The 16,398-nt window shown below is 44.9% G+C and overlaps 1 protein-coding gene across 1 annotated transcript; it reads right to left on the bottom strand.

Annotated features, from left to right (window-relative positions):
- Window positions 1-108: 108 nt before the first annotated feature.
- On the bottom strand, window positions 109-15,473 carry LOC114030897 (long-wave-sensitive opsin 1). Its single transcript, XM_027845808.1, has 6 exons — window positions 15,365-15,473; window positions 14,412-14,708; window positions 13,474-13,642; window positions 9,778-9,943; window positions 3,673-3,912; window positions 109-589 (listed from the first exon to the last, which is right to left on the bottom strand). Exons 1-6 carry the CDS (start codon window positions 15,471-15,473, stop codon window positions 479-481), a joined length of 1,092 nt encoding a protein of 363 aa, XP_027701609.1. The 3' UTR covers window positions 109-478.
- Between the last annotated feature and the right edge of the window lie 925 nt (window positions 15,474-16,398).

Raw genomic sequence — 16,398 nt, 5'->3', positions numbered from 1 at the left:
CCCTTCCCCCAAAATGGGTGATTCAGAGAAGGGATGGGGTTTTCTACTGTCTACTGGCCTTAGTGTTTAAATATTAAAAGCTAAGAAGTAAGAAATCCATCTCCTTTGTGTTCCCTAGTGCCTCCTCCTTGGACTCGTCTTTGCCCTCTGTTCCACCTCTGCTTTGAGAATGGGATGACCTTGGCAGCCTTAGACTCTGGCTGCCCAGAAAGGGAGGAATGGGGTCTCTTAAACAACTGGAAACCCAGAAGTGGGAAAGCTTCCAGGAAACTAGTATTGGCAACCTTTGTGGCTGGTTGCCTAGGACAGGAGAATCCACACTTTGTTCCACAAAGTTGGGAAGGAAACAGGGCAAGATGAGGGTGGGAAGAAAAGCAAAGACTAAGGCCTGGAAAAGTGGGGATGGCAGGTTTTGTTTCTGTGTGAGGCACAGTTGCTTGTTCTCAGGCCTTGGGGTGGGGGAGGTGGTGGGGGGAGTTTATGCAGGGGCCACAGAGGACACAGAAGAGACCTCTGTCCTAGAGGTGCTGGAAACTTCAGACCCATCTTCCACCTTCTTCCCAAAGAGCTGTAGGATGCAGGTTCGGAACTGGAAGGACAGAAAGCATTAGACAATGTTGCAAAGCAGATCTGTACTTAAGAAAAACTTCATAATCTTTCCTTCTGCCACCACTTTCTTCCAGCCTTAAGAAAACTCGGGATTAGACAGACACCTAGATGGAGTATGTGAGCAACTATCAGAACACTCTAAGTGTTCATTAGAACACTAATGAACCCCATGTTATCAATTGCTGACATTTACATAGCACTTTACATATTATCTCATTTGACCCTCACAACAGCCTTCTGATGAAGAAACTGAGGCTCAGAGAGGTTAAGAAACAGAGGCACACTGCTGGTAAAGGCCAGAGAAGCTGGCCTCCGGACATAGCCAAGGCCATAGCCCAAGGCGGCAGAGAGAGAGCTCCTTAGTGTTCTGTCACCTTGGACAGCAACTGGCCTTGCCTAAAAATGGCCACCTTCATGGCAGTCATGCAAACCATCTCAGGATGTTTGAACACATCTAAGTAACAAAGAAACCTCTAGAAAAAGCCTCAAGGAAGTGGTGCATGGTGTTCCTTCCCCTTTTTCTGTCCTGTTGTTCCTGGGGAAGGTCAAAAGAGGAAGGAAGCATTGAATGGGCCTTTCTCTACTATGCCAACCTCTTCTCCTCCACCCAGAAGAGCGCATTTGGATCCAGTGGGGTTTTTTTTTCTTTTGCCAGTTGACACCTGAGAGGATTTGGGCAACCTTAACTATCTAGACAAGTCCCCTCATCATATATGAACTGACGCCAATATTTTTTTTAAAATTAGCCCAAATGTACGCCAGTCATTCAAGAAATTTCTTAAAATTGTAACTCCACTACATTCACCCCTTTCCCTTCCCCTCCTCATGCTCTCTCTCTCTCTCTCTCTCTCTCTCTCTCTCTCACACACACACACACACACACTGAAAGTAGCTGTGGGCTTCCCTGGATGAATAAAAGCAACTCACATTTATCTATCACTTTAAGGTGTGCAGAGCATTTTACCACATTATCTCATTTAATCCTCACAAGAACCTTTGGGGTAGATGCTCTAATTATCCCCATTTCACAGGTGAGAAAACGGAGGCTGAGAAAGGTTAAATGACTTGCCCAGAGTCATACAAGCTGGAAAATATCAGAGGTGGAATCTGAATCCAGATCTTCCTTGACTCCATAGTGTGGAAAGGCAACATGATTTCTTTAAGAGAAAATGATGCTTCAATAACTTACTAAAGTACTCTGGGGGTTGGGGGGTGGTAAGAATGTGGACAAGGTGAAACAAGCAAATATAATTTGTAAGAGATTTTTCAAAGCCCTTGGCAAGATTCCATGACAGTCTCCACACTGATTCTTGGAGTGTCCCACATCCCTACCTGGAGAAGTGGCCACAATGAGGAGGGTGAACATTCTAAGTATGGTGGACAGCCTGTGAAAAAGTGTGTCATCTAAGGAACACAGGAAATAAGTGCATCAGAGGCAACCATGAGAAAAATTCTAGAAAGATAGTTTGGAACCACATTGTAAAGAGTTTTCCTATAGACAGTATGAAACCTATGAAACTTCTTGAGCAGAGGAGGAGGGAAAAGAGGGAGAAGAAAGCCACTAGATTCTACGATTACTACCGGGACTTCCTAATAACAACAACTAACATTTAGATAGTGCTTACTATGTGCCAGGCACTTTACAATTATTTCATTTGATCCTTACAACAACCCTATGGAGTAGGTGTTAATATTATCCCCATTTTACAGATGAGGAAACTGAGGCAGGCAGAGATAAAGTGACTTGCCCAAGGTCACACAGAAGTTGTCTGAGGTTGCATTTGAAGTTAGGTCTTCCTGACTCCAGGCCCAGAGCTCTGTCCACTGTGCTACCCAGCTGCCCTGATATGAAGGAAGATGATGAAGATTTCAGAATAGCAAGAGAGAGAGAGAAAGGATAGTGTGGAAGTCTATAAAATCTTGAAAGTAATGCAAAGGGTAACTAGGGATTTGTTTTCTAAAGCCTAGAATACTGGACCTGGGCTGAGTCCCTTGAAGTTTGAGAAAGGTAGTTTGGGAGCCATTTTTTCCCAAGGCAGATAGTAAATGCAGGAAGATGGTTTCCCAGGGAAGTGAGATACAAGTCAAAATACAAATCCATTTAAGAAGAATATGCGAGATTACAAAAAGCAATGGGTTTCCCACTTACTACCCATGTGACCTTGAGCAGGTCGCTATACTACTATCCTCTATAAAATGACAGGGTTGGACTGGATGACCTCTAAGGGTCTTTCTAGATCTAAATCTATGATCTTATTTGAAATCAGTGGATCAGGGTGCATAAAAAATTGGCCCAGCGTCTTCTTGATGTAAGCCTGCTATTTCATTGGTACAGAGAAATTCCTGGTAAGGAAAATCCCTCTAACAATGCAAATTAGCATCTTTTCTGAATGCCCTGAAGCACTGAGAGGGTTAGCTCTCTATCTATTATACCAGGTTTATTAGTATTAGTATCAATACTGTTATTTTACTTTCTTTTTCTTGGGGTTTTTTTTTTGGTCTGTGTTTTCTTTCACAACATGAATAATATGAAAATATGTTTTGCATGACTGCACATGTATAACCTTTACCAAATTGCTTGCCATCTCAGGAAGTGAGAGTGGGAAAGAATTTGGAACTCAAAATTGTAAAAAATGAAGGTTAAAAATTGTTTTCACATGTAATTGGGAAAAATAAAATATTAAAATTCCCCCCAAAAAAAGTATTAGTGTTAATATTAGTACAAGTATTATTACCTTGGTGACTTTGGGTACTGCCCCTATCTGAGCCTCAGTTTCCTCATCTGTAAAATAGACAGTCTAGAAGATCTCTTTCAATGCTAAATCTTATGATACTCTGATCCTAATCTATGGCTGGTAGATGTCAACAGGTTCTTGAGGGCTATATATGCCGTAGCAATCATGTACTCCCATCAGTTCTCTGTCCCTGAGCAGATTGTCACATACAAGATAGTGGGTAGCATGGACCAGTGTTTGGTTCAATGCCTTATGGCCCTTTCTGAGGTTGCTCTTACACAGAGTGGCAGGGCTGAAATTTGAAACTAGATCTTGTTGTCCTACTTACCTGTCGGTTCATGAAGACATATATGATGGGGTTGTAGATAGTGGCACTCTTGGCAAAGTAGGCAGGCAAGGATGCTGTCAAAGGGTGGAAGGCGTAGTCAGGGTTGGCCGCTGCAAAGCATGCGAAAAAGGTATAGGGCCCCCAGCAAAAGCAGTAGGCAAGGATCATTACCACCACCATGCGGGACACTTCCCTCTCGGCCTTCTGGGTAGACTCCGATTCCTTCTGTTGCTTAGCAACCTAAGGGAAGGAGGCAACCTATGAGGCACAGACAAACATGAGCCATTGCTAAGACATCACAAATTGGGACAATTGTTCTGGGTCCTGTGCCTTAGGATCTATACTAGGCCCCCTTCTCCCAGCCCTCCCCCCCCAACACACATATGCATGCACACATACATGCATGCATACCAATAACTCAAGGAGTTCTTTGAATTCGAATTCTCATATAAAACATTGATTTTTTTTGTCTTCATCATCATCACTCATTATTTGATCAGAAAATTCATTCAGAGCTCAAAAGAAATTTGGATTTGGGGTTGGCTCCTTGGAAATTGGAAGAAGATGAGACCTTGGCCTTTGAAATCTGTGTTCTGTTCAGGTCTCTCCTCCAAGTAAGAAATATATATCTCCTGAGTGTGGAGGAATAAGAAGTCGCCTCAATTCCCTTTCTAAATTCTTTCCTAGAGCACCTCTGAAGGACATGCCTCTCTCTCATCTAGCATCTTACCATTTCCAGGAGACATCCTGGTGGAGCGGGAAGAACCTACGATTTGAAGGGCTTGAGTTCAAATCCTGACTCTACCACTTGCTACCTGTGTGACCTTAGGCAAGTAAATTCACCTCTCTTAGATTCAGTTTCCTCATCTATAAAATGAAGGACTGGATCAGAGGACCTCTGAGATTCCTTCCAGCTTTAAGTCTGTGATCTTTTGACCTTTCTAGGTGACCTGCACAGAAAAGACCTTGACCACCCCACTCCTTTCCCCACCCCTTGTCCAACCCTTGACCTTGAGTAAGCGACTTTGACTTTCTAGGCCTCAGTTTCCACCTCTGTAAAATGAGGGAGCTGAACTAGATGACTATGTTCCTATGGTTTAGATGACACTCTATGGCTCCTGACAGCTCTGAAGCTTTCAGATGATTTCCAACTTCCTGTCAACTGCATAATGATTCAAGGAGGCAGCCAGAAGGCAGCAGAAGGAGGGAGATGCCACCAGTCCTTGTTTAGATTGGAAGCAACTTCAATGCTCTGCAATAACAGCATTGGTTTAATGAATGGTGGTATGTGAACATAAGATCTTTACGAAATAGTACAAAGCAAGAAAAAGCAAACAGAACCAGAAGAATGGTGTAAACAATAGTTCTCACCAGGTGGCTTCTGGGGGTCCCTGAGATCATTTGAAGGACTCTGGGAAGTCCAAATGATTTTCATAATAATACTTAGATGTTTTAATTTCAAATGTGATAGTTAATGCTAGATATAACTCACATAAATAAAAACTTGGGGGATCCTTTATAATTTATAAAAGTGTAAAAGGTTCCTGAGACCAAAAAATTTGAGAATTACTAGAATAAAAACTATGATAGGATGAAAAATGACTGAAAATGATTAGATGTAGAATCCTGATGGGAATTTAGAGGGCAAAACTGAGAAAGCGCTGACTGAAATCAAATCATTTAAATGAGAGGCAGTGAGGCATCATGCCAAGAGAACTAGAGCTGGCCTAAAAGGACCAGGAAGGTCCTGGGTTCAAGAGCTGACTGACCATGCTGGCACTCTCAGGCACCCCTGTGAAACTCTCAGGCTCGAAACTGAAGAGTCTGTGCTCCCACCTTGATGAGAGGGGCTTCCCTATATCTATGAAATCATAGGCTCATTTCCACAACCCCATTCCCACCGGAATAAAAATTTCAATAAAGTATGGTTGTTTGTACTGATATTTAATTAAGTTTTTAATAAAATGTTTATTTTTTTTCAAGTCTCACCATCCACAATCAAGTTGATGATGGTTCCACTCTCACTGAGGCAGAAAGGGGCTGGGACTCTCTAAGGCTTTGATGACTCCCCCAATCACCATCAAAGTCTCTAAGGGACCATGGTCTGCCCTGGGGCAGTATAATAATTAATAATAATATTAGACATCTATGTAGCACTTACTGGTTTATAAAACGTTTTACATACATGGTCTCATTTAAGCCTTGCAATAATTCTGTCCGCTAAGTGCTATTATTATTTCCATTTCCAAATGTTCACATGGACTATTTGTGCCCAACTTGTGGTAGAGCTCTTCAAGCTCATATTGGCCTGATCAGGTACAGTCAGATGCATTGTACCTTGACCCCAATATAGTGATGTCATTTTGGTCCTCTTTGAGAATGAAGGACAATGGCCAAACAACCAACTATTTCTATCTTACAGATGAAGAAATAGATGCTCAGAGACATTAAGTGAAATGCCCAGGGTCACACAGCAGGATTTGAGCTCAGGTTCTCCTAATTTCCTACCTAGCACTCTATCTGCTATGCCAGGCTGTACCCACTCAAAGTTGGGATGTCCTAAGGAGGAAGCTGGACCCCTAGGGGGTCCTGGCCTCATTGGATGAGCCTTTGGTCAGAGTGTCTTCTACTAGACCCATGGATTACTGCAGAGAGCAATGAAAAGGACCAAGACTGGCAAGGCAGTCATAACCCATTGGAGGGTGGGGGGTGCCAGGCAAAGCGGACACTAAGAGGATGGGGAATGAGGTGATAGAAGGAGACCCCTAGAGTTTGAAGGTGAGGACCTATACTGTACTTGGATCCCAGGCTCTTCCATTATGTTACTGTGGCCAAGTCACTTCCCCTTCCTGGGCCTCAATTTCCTCCTCTATAAAATGAAGGGGTTGGACTAGATGTCCTCTGAGGTCCCTTCCGGCTCTCAGTTTGTGATCCTATGATCCCATCAGCAACATTAAGGGATAGCCCTGGATTCAAGTTCTGCTTCTGACACACACTGTCCATGTGATTTGGACAACAAATCAAGACCTCTCTGGGCCACAGGAAGCTTATTAAGACTATAGGGAGGGGCAGCTAGGTGGCACAGTGGATAGAGCACTGGCCCTGAAGTCAGGAGGACCTGAGTTCAAATCTGGCCTCAGACCAAACACTTGACACTTACTAGCTGTGTGACCCTAGGCAAGTCACTTAACCCCGATTGCCTAAAAACAAAAACAAAAACAAAAAACAAGGGAAAAAAAGACTATAGGGAACAGATGAATTGTATGGATCTGCATCAATGGAAGAAATTTCCATAATGGAAGTTTTCTACACTAATAAAGTAACAGATCTGAAGCGAGGAAATAAAATCCCTTCAAAAAGTACCTCACTTGACTGTGCTTTGAGCTACCCTGGGGAGCCAGGTCAATCTTTATTTGTAATTCTCTCACTGTAACTGGAGAGCTGAAAAGCGGCCTGACTGCATCATCACTGCCCAATTCAATAAAGTCCAGTGGCTGTCTATGACTGCTAAGGTCAAATAGGAACTCTTCTGTTTGGCCTTTAAAGTCCCAAGTGCCCTTTCCAGTCTCCCTTTACACAGTCACCAGTCTAGCCAGACTGGTCTTCAAGTTCATCCTCATACACTGGGCTCCCTGCCTTCTCACATTTGGGGGGTGTGAGCCCTCCACACCTTTGTCTCTTCTAGTTGTGACTTTCCTTCAAATCCCAGCTCAAAAAACCATCATCTACACAAAGACTTTCAAAACACGCCCAATGCCTTCCCACCCTCAGCTCCAGCCTGCTCCTCAAAAATATATTGTGTTCCTTTGGCATATACTTGTTTTCAATTATATTATTATAAATCATATTGTGTTTAGTAAATATTTGGTTTAGACTTACATATGTAATATATACATATGTGTGTGTGTATACAGTCATCCCTTCCACATCGAGACTTTCCCCATCATGGTTTCAATATAGCATGGGTCGGCATAAGAAATTAAATGGGGATTTTGGGGGAATTTCGAGGAAGCTGCAGACAACACTCGAAGGCCAGCAGACAACACAGAGTCTATGACCAAATACTTAACACCCCATAAACTAAAAAGAAAAAATTCAGACTTCTTCCTTGGTATGATGGGAAATGGTAAAAAAAAAAAATTTACGTGGATTTTCCAGATCCCAAGGAACACAGCACACCTAACCCTCACAATGCAGACGGGATAACTTGAGAGAGAGACAGAGAAAGACAGAGACAGAGACAGAGACAGAGAGAGACAGACACAGAGACAGAGAGAGTGAGTGAGACAGAAAGACAGAGAGAAAGACAGAGACAGAGAGACAGAGTGAGTGAGACAGAGAGAGACAGAGACAGAGACAGAGAGACAGAGTGAGACAGAGAGAGAGAGAGAGAGAGAAAAAGAGAGAGAGAGATTCTTTGTGTCTCCAGGGCTTAGCACAGTGTGTGGCCCATAGAAACCACTTGTTATCTCCCCAAAAGAATACATGCCCTTTGAGGGCAAAGACTTTCATTTTTGACTTTGTACCCCTAGTACCTTGGACAGTTCCTGGCACATAATAGGTGCTTAATAAATGCTTGTTGATTGATTGATTAATAGATAGTTCAGTTAGTACACACTGAACCATAGGCATCTCAGTGGCCTAGTGGCTAGAGAGCTAAACACTGAGTCAGGAAGACTTGAGTTCAAATCCTGCCTTAGATACTTACTAGCTGTGCAACCCTAGACAAGTCACTTAATCGTTGCCTCAGTTTCCTCATCTGTAAAATGGTGATAACAATGGCACCTACCTCCCAGAATTATTGTGAACATCAAGGGAGATAATATACATATAAAGTTCTTTGCAAACCTCAAAGTGATATATAAATGTCAGCTATTTTTGTTATTAATAAGGCCAAGGGCATAGGTATAGCACCAAGCAAGCCAGTTACTACAGCCACGAGCCATACCGAGCCCTCTAGCTACCTGTCTTTTAAATATATACCTTCAGTCATGAGGGGCAATGGGTGAGAAAGAGAACATAAGGAGAGTAAAATATGTTCATCTCCACTATCAAAGAAGTTCATGCTTTTCTGATTCTGGGTCATGAACATCCCGTTAACATAGATCTAATGCCTGCCCACACTAATCAGGCTTAGAACATTATTCTACAGTATCTGACATATGAAGGTGGTGAGAGAGCCAGAAGCAGGATGGATAAGAGAGCCAGATTTGGGGACAGGTTCAAGCCTCACCTCTGCTACTTACTAGCTGTATGATCCTGGGCACATCACTGTCCGAACCCCAGCATCTCTTCCTAATTTAGGATCAGGGTCCTAACGCCTCTAGGATGTCCCTTCCAGGGTTGTTATGAGACTAAAATGATATGTCTCGAAATGTTTTCTAAATGTAAGTGATTAGTATGTAGCGTTATTATTAGCTGAGTTGCACGATGCTGACGTCTCATTCCACAACTCATCTGAAGAGTTCAAGGACTCTGTTAAAAGCATCTCTCAATGGAATGGTTTGGGTGCATTGAATGGCTTCCACCCTCAGTCCTACCACTTACTGCTTACATGACCTTGGACAAGTCCTTTCCCCTTCCTAGACCTCAGTTTCCTCCTCTGTAAGATGAGGGGGCTGAACTTGATGGTCTCTGGGGTTCCTTCCAGCTCCAGATTCAGAGTCCTATGATCCTACAATCTGATCCCTCTTTCTTTGGGGATTCCTCTGTACTTAGGGTATTTTTTATATGCTGGACAGATTCAGAATGATGATAATAATAATAAACATTTATATAGCACTTTAAGGTTTATAAAGTGCTTTACATACATTCTCTTATTTAAGCCCCACAATACTCCTATCCATTAAGTGCTATTATCATCATCCCCATTTTATAGAAGAAATCAATGCTCAGAAACATAAGTGATTTGCCCAGTCACACAGCTGTTAAGTGTCCAAGGCAGGATTTGAACTCTGGTCTTTCCAGTTTCACATCCATCCACCATTCACTCCATCCACTATGCCCTGTTGCTTTTCAGATTCTTCACGAGTCTCTTACTGCTGCTGGGAAGCCTGAGCCAGAGCTCCTGGCAAGGTAGACTTTTTGAGGTGAAAGGACACTTACCGCTCGGATGGCTAGCCACACTTGGACATAACAGAGGAGGATGATGCTGAGAGGGAGGATGCAACAGGTGGACATAAGAACAATCATGTAGGACTGAACGCCAGGGTCGGAGCTGCCACTAAACACGTCAGGGCCACAGGAAGTCTTCAGCCCATGAGGCCAGTACCTGAGAATGAAGGGACAAGACTGAAACTGAGGGGCAGGAAGAAGACCAAGGCTTTGGGGCTACTGCATGACCTTATCACATAGGCTCTGGGGCCTGAAGTCAGGAGGAGCATGGGTTCAACAGCTGAGGAAGCTGAGGCCCAGAGTAGAGGAAGGATCTTGCCCAGGGCCACAAGATAAGGAGGAGCAGATTCAGGATTTGAAGCCAGATTCTCTGACTCCAAACCCTACAGTCTTTCCTGTGAGCCAACATGCACAATACTCCAAAAAGCATGTAGTAAGCACCTGCTGTGTTCCAAGCCCTTTGCTAGGCGCTAGGGATACAGTGGCAAAGTAGTCTCTGTCCTCTTATTTTCCTATCATTTTTCAGCCATGTACGACTCTTCGTTTCCCCATTTGGGGTATTCTTGGCAGAGATACTGAAGTGGTTTGCCATTTCCTTCTCCAGTGAATTAAGGCAAACAGAGGTGAAGTGACTTGCCCAGGGTCACACAGCTAGTAAGTGTCTGAGGCCAGATTGGAACTCAGGTCTTCCTGACTCCAGGCTTGGCAGTCTATCTACTGCAGCGCCACCTAGCTTAGGAGGTGCCTAATAAAGGATGACTGAGGAATACTATTCCCATCCCTCTAGAACACAGCTCCTTCTAGAGAAAATATACTAGACCCAAGTTCCAGGCCTGAAGTCACTGCTCAGGGCTCACAGGGCCTTCAGAGGTCAGCTAGCTCAAATCCCTGTTTTTTCAAAGCGGGAAACACAAGCGTAGCAAAGGGGAAACCAGATCACACTTTGAGAAATGCTATGACAGATTACAAACTCAGCTGGAGGGATCATCTCATTCGAACCCGTCATTTTTCAGAGGAGAAAACTGACGCACACAGAGGAGAAGAGCACTCCTTTATGCTTGGATCCTCATACCTCACAGCCTTCCTTTCTTTCTCTGGTCTAACCTTAATTCCTTCTGCTACAGTTTTAGCCCTTTCCTTGTCTTGCCTCTGCTTGTTCCTCACTCCCCCCTCCCCAAAGAGTTAGGAGGAATGTGGAGTGTGGGGGTCAAAGGACACCTGCTGACATCACCAAGAGTCAGAGGGCCCTCAGAGAGGAGCATGAGGGGGCATGGTAGAAACCTCTTAAAATTCTAAGTTAGCATTTTCAGAAGAACCACAGTAAGAGAGAGATAGAGAGAAAACACTTATTAAGTGCCTACTATATGCCAATCACCGTGCTAAGCACTTTACAAATATTATCTCATTTGATTCTCACAACAACCCTGGGGGTAGGTGCAATTATTATCCTTGTTTTACAGTTGAAGAAACTGAGGCAGATGGAGGTTAAATGACTTGCCCAGGGTCACATAGCTAGCAAGTATCTGGGCCAGATTTCAACCAGTGCTCTATCCACTGCACCACCTAAATGGATCAACAGAAAGACAGATGAATAAAGGAAGGAAAGACTGAAGAATGTCAGAGGTCATCTAGTCTAACTTCCTCATTTTACAGATAAGGAAACTAAGGCTCAGAGATGGAATGTGGAGCCCAAGCCGGTGTACCTGACTGAACATTAAGGAGATGAATCAACGTGAGGCACAGACTTGTTGGTCTCCTTTGCCTAAAAGAATCAAACTTCTTAATTTTCCAGATGGGAAAACTCAAGGCCAGAGAAAGTCCCAAGTGCCCAAGGTTCCAGCACAAGTTGGTGGTAGAAACAGCACTTGAAATCCTGGAGACAATGGAAGGGGACCCAAGTTGCCAGAGGCCTTGGTAGGGAATCAAACCCTACTTTGCTACCAACTCACTATGTGACCCTTAGCTGAACTCTGTCCCACTCTAGTCTGTAGTTTCTCCTCATGTAAAATGGGGAGAAAATTGGCATAATCTACTCCATAACGTGTCATAAGAATAAAACAAAACAATAGATGTAACGTAAAAGCACCACAGAAATGAAAATAATAGTGTATGGTAGAGAGGGCAGCTAGGTAGCACAGTGGATAGAGAGCTGGAGAAGGAAATATGTTTTTGTTTTTTTTTAGGCAATTGGGGTTAAGCAACTTGTCCAGGGTCACACAGCTAGTAAGTGTCAAGTGTTTTGTCTGAGGCCAGATCTGAATTCAGGTCCTCCTGATTTCAGGGCCGGTGCTGTATCCACTGCCCACCTAGCTGCCCCTGGAGAAGGAAATATGGCAAACCAGTCCAGTATCTTTGCCAAAAAAAAAAAACCAAAACCCAAATGGAGTCACAAAGAGTCAGACACAACTGAAATGACAGAACAACAACAACAACAAAAATATAGTAGAGATACTACTGAGGTGCAGTAGATAGAGCACCGGGCCTGGAGTCAGGAAGACTGGAGTTCAAATCCAGCCTCACACTTCCTAGCTGTACGATCCTGGGCAAGTCACTTATACCTCTCTGTGCCTCAGTCTCCTTAATTGTAAAATGGAGATAAGAACAGCACCTACTTCCCAGGGTTGTTGTGACAATCAAATGAAATCATATTTGTAAAGCACTTAGCGTATAGTAGGTGCTTAGTTGTTGTTTTTCTTCTTCCTTGAAGACCAATGACATCATGGGGCGACGTCTAGACTTGCTGGTGAATTGGATTTAAATGAGGCAGTAAGTCCTCAGCCTCACTTCCAGAGTGATGGAAGGTGCTTAATAAATGCTTGTTCGCTTCCCTGATTGACTCTCTTCAGTTTACTTTTCTTGACACAGTATTTATGTTCCCTCCCATCAAATTGGCCTGCTGGCCATGCACCTTACAGGGCATTCCATTTCCTGCCTCTCCTTCCTTTCCTTTCCTTCTTTTCCCTCATGTCTAAAATGTTCTCTCTCCTCACTTCTGATGAATCCAAGGCTCAGCTCGGATGCTCTTCCTAGGCCTCCTGCCCTTCCCCCACTCCCACAAGTTAGTAGCATTCTCTCTCTTGAAATCACTTTGTATAATATACATGTGAGTTTCCATACATCTGGGTTTCCTTCTTGAGCCAGAATTGGATCTCCCCAGTAGAGCAGAAGCTTCTCAAGGACACATCCTTTGTATAGCTATCACAGAGTCTTGCAAATTTGGAGGAGGGGGAAGGAAGGGAGAGGACATCCATAGGTATGATTTTGTTGGGAATTCCTAGTGAGTAAAGTCTCTCCAAAAGTATAGATCTGCACCTAGAATCACAAAGCCTATGACAAACTGACCACAGAAGGCATTTAATACATGTTTGGTGGATTGAATTGAATCAAGCTGCATATAATTCAAGACCGGGTGAGGTTTCTGTGTTTCATTTATTATTGTTAACAATAATAATAGTAATAATAATATTAACAATAATAATAATAGCTAATAGTAATAGCTCCCATTTCTCTGATACTTTAAGGTTTGCAAAGCACTTTGCTCCCACTAACCCTGCAGAGGAAACTGTAGAAATACCATTATTCCAATTTTACAGAGAAAACTGAGGCCCAGAGAACTGTCATGCAGCAAGTATGATATGTGATACTCTAAGGAAAGGATGGTTGAGCCCTATTTCTTGGAATGCTCACCTGCTCCAGCCAAATAGGGGTGGCGAAGTCCAGACAGCTGCCCAGACCCAGGAGAAGACGATGCCTACTATGGCCAGCTTAGCATCGAACTTCACATTACCAAAAGGCTTGCACACCACCACCCACCTCTCCCAGGAAATGATGGCCAGGGACCAGAGACCTGTGATGCCTAGAGAAAGAAGGGAGAAAAGCAAGGGATGGAGTCAGCAGGGACTGAGGTGAGGCCAACAGGGGAGCCAAGAGATCCTGAGGTGTGAAGAGACTGACTGCCTCTCATCTCTCACTCGGGCCCCCATCGATCAGCCCAGTGAGGGAGAGGCATCAGGACTTCCAGGGAGAGACATGCTCTCAGCCTCCCAACCACCCAGAAAAATTCCTTCTTTCCTTCCTCCATCCCTCCTTCCTTCCTTCCCTTCTCCTTTTCTTCCTTTCTTTTTCTGTTGTATCTCTTTCCTTCCCTTCCTTTTTTCTTTCCAACACTATGCAAATGTACATAAAATTCCTCATCTCTCGCCCTTTTTTTTCCCACTTTTTCCTTTCCTCCTCTTTTGTAGTCATTTGCTTTTCCATTCTCATTTCTATAGCTTGGCCACACCTTAACATTAGGGCGGCTCTGCCAAAGCCATAGTCATTTCTGCTTTCTGGCACTGCCTCTCACTTTCATAAACTTTCAGACCACTGGAGCAAATGCCATAAGACACGGCCAGGCTTCAGTTGGGGTTCACTTGCACAAGGCAGGAGCAGGTGGGAACTCAGCCCAGGCAATCATCTTGGAGAAACTGATCGTAACTAATCGTTCTTGTTATGTGAGTGCTAAGCTCTGATGCTTCTGCCTGGTGAAGGATTGAGAGAGTCCCCCCTTAAATTCTGTCCCCTCTGAATCAAGCATCACCTTAAGGCCCATCTCTGTTTCCAGGCTGCTCCTGGAGCTACCTTACCACATAGAGAGACAGTGTAGCCCTCCAGGACACACAGCGGGTGGCCCAGGATGAAGTAGCCATAGATCTGGTTGATGACACTGATAGTGCTTGCAATGATGGTCTCCCCCAGGTCAGCCACGGCCAAATTCACCAGGATCCAGTTCAGGGGGTGGCGCAATTTCTTGAACTTCATGGTTGCCACCAGCACCAGCCCATTGGTAAAAATGGATGCGATGACCACAAAGACCATCCAGAAGCTAGTGAGGTTGTATACCCAGCGTGGGGCGATGTGATAATTGGGACCTTCAAATGGGCCTACGGAAGGGGAGCATTGAGTGGTTGACGGGAAGGATTAGAGAGAAATCAGTCATGTAATGGACCCTGGGGTGGGAGCCCCCTCTCAAAAACCAAGTTGTCAGATGAGGCACTTGGAAACCATGTCCAAAAAGAACATCTCCCCCAACCAGGGGAGAAGCCCCGACAGCAAATGTTGGACTGCCTTCATGCTACCACCCACCAAGGGGGAAAGGCAATTCATGAAGCCTGGATTGGATTTCTCCTTCCATGACATCATTCCTAGGTTCAGAACCTTTCCTCCCTCCACCCTCTGCCCTCCTTGGTCAGCCTCCTTGGTGAGGCCTGCCCTGCTCACTAAATCCTTCAGTTTCCCCTCTCTGTCTTCAATGATGTTATTTCTGAGCAAGATTTTCTATGTCTCTGTTCTAGCTTCATGTTTCCCCCACTCAATCACTCAGTGATCTACCAGTGTCTCCTCGGTGACAGAAGGGGACCTGTGAGGATCTTCTACCTGGGTGGACACTTGCTTTGTTGACCCCTTTCCATTCCCAAATGAGAATGGCCTGAGCCTTTATCCACTCTACCCATTGATGTCCAGCCCATTGGCCTGGGGCAGGAAGGACAATGCACCCTGTTCACCAGTGACCTCTCTAACATCTTGGGCACACACTCACCCCTTGTGTTGTTGCTATTGGTATAAACAAAAAGGCTTGCCCGAGTAGTCTCCTCGCTCTCGTCCCGCCGCCAAGCCAAGAACCCTGCAGGGTACCCTGCCTGTGTCATGGCCCCCTTACTTTCTTCCCTTTCCCTTCCCTCAGCTGCCTATCCACAGCTCTTCCTCTGCTCTGAAGCCTTCCTCCACCCCTCCCCCACCTGCTGTCTGTCCTGGTGGTAGCCCAGTCACTGGGTTTTATACCAGCCTTACTGGATTAGCTGTGGCCTTCCTCACCTTCCAAGCTCCCCAAATGCTTAAACTTCTGATCTCTTAATTGGGCCAGGGGCTTAAGTCTCTCCACCCCCCTCCCCCCACCCCCATTGGCCTACCCAGGGAAAACCATAATCATTTTTCCCATCCATTTGCATTGGACAAGCTTGGAGAAGAGAGGAGTAGGGAAGAGAGGCCTGTGAGATGAGGAAGCCCTGGCCAGGCCCTGCAGCATCTTCCTGGTTTCCTTCTTCCAAGGGCAGGACTTGGGGTGGCTGCCCTGCCTTGCTCTCCTGGAGCTCTCCAGCCCTGAGGGCCTGTAGTGGTTCTTCAGATTGAGTGGGGGAGATGCTCTCTCCTCTTTTAACACTAACCCTAATTCCATTTCTATCAAATCCACTGTCCATCTTGAAAGACACTTCTCTGACACTAGAATCTGGGCAGGGGTGAGGCCAGGACATTGGGTCAAGTACTGAATCCAAGGGTTCAGGTGGCAGCCAGCTGCTCCCCTCCCCCTGTGCTCCCTCATGCCCCTTCTCTAGGTTGGCCAGCTCAGAGCATACTTCTGGTTGCGGGAGGCCTCCTCTTTCCTCTCCCTTTCAGATGGTCTCTCCTTCAATGTCAGAGCCCTCAGGCTGGCTCTTGGTTACTTAGGATCCCCCACTATAAAGGCCTACACAAAATCTTCCCTCTTAACATTTCCCTCTCTTTTCCCCAGGGAAGGAGGGAGGGAGGAAGGGAGGAAGGAAGGAAGGAAGGAAGGAAGGAAGGAAGGAAGGAAGG

This window comes from Vombatus ursinus, unplaced genomic scaffold (assembly GCF_900497805.2).
Source record: "Vombatus ursinus unplaced genomic scaffold, bare-nosed wombat genome assembly UNPS02015024.1, whole genome shotgun sequence".
Lineage (NCBI taxonomy): Eukaryota > Metazoa > Chordata > Mammalia > Diprotodontia > Vombatidae > Vombatus > Vombatus ursinus.
Note: the sequence above shows the minus strand (reverse complement) of the source record. Positions and strands in the feature narration are given on the sequence as shown.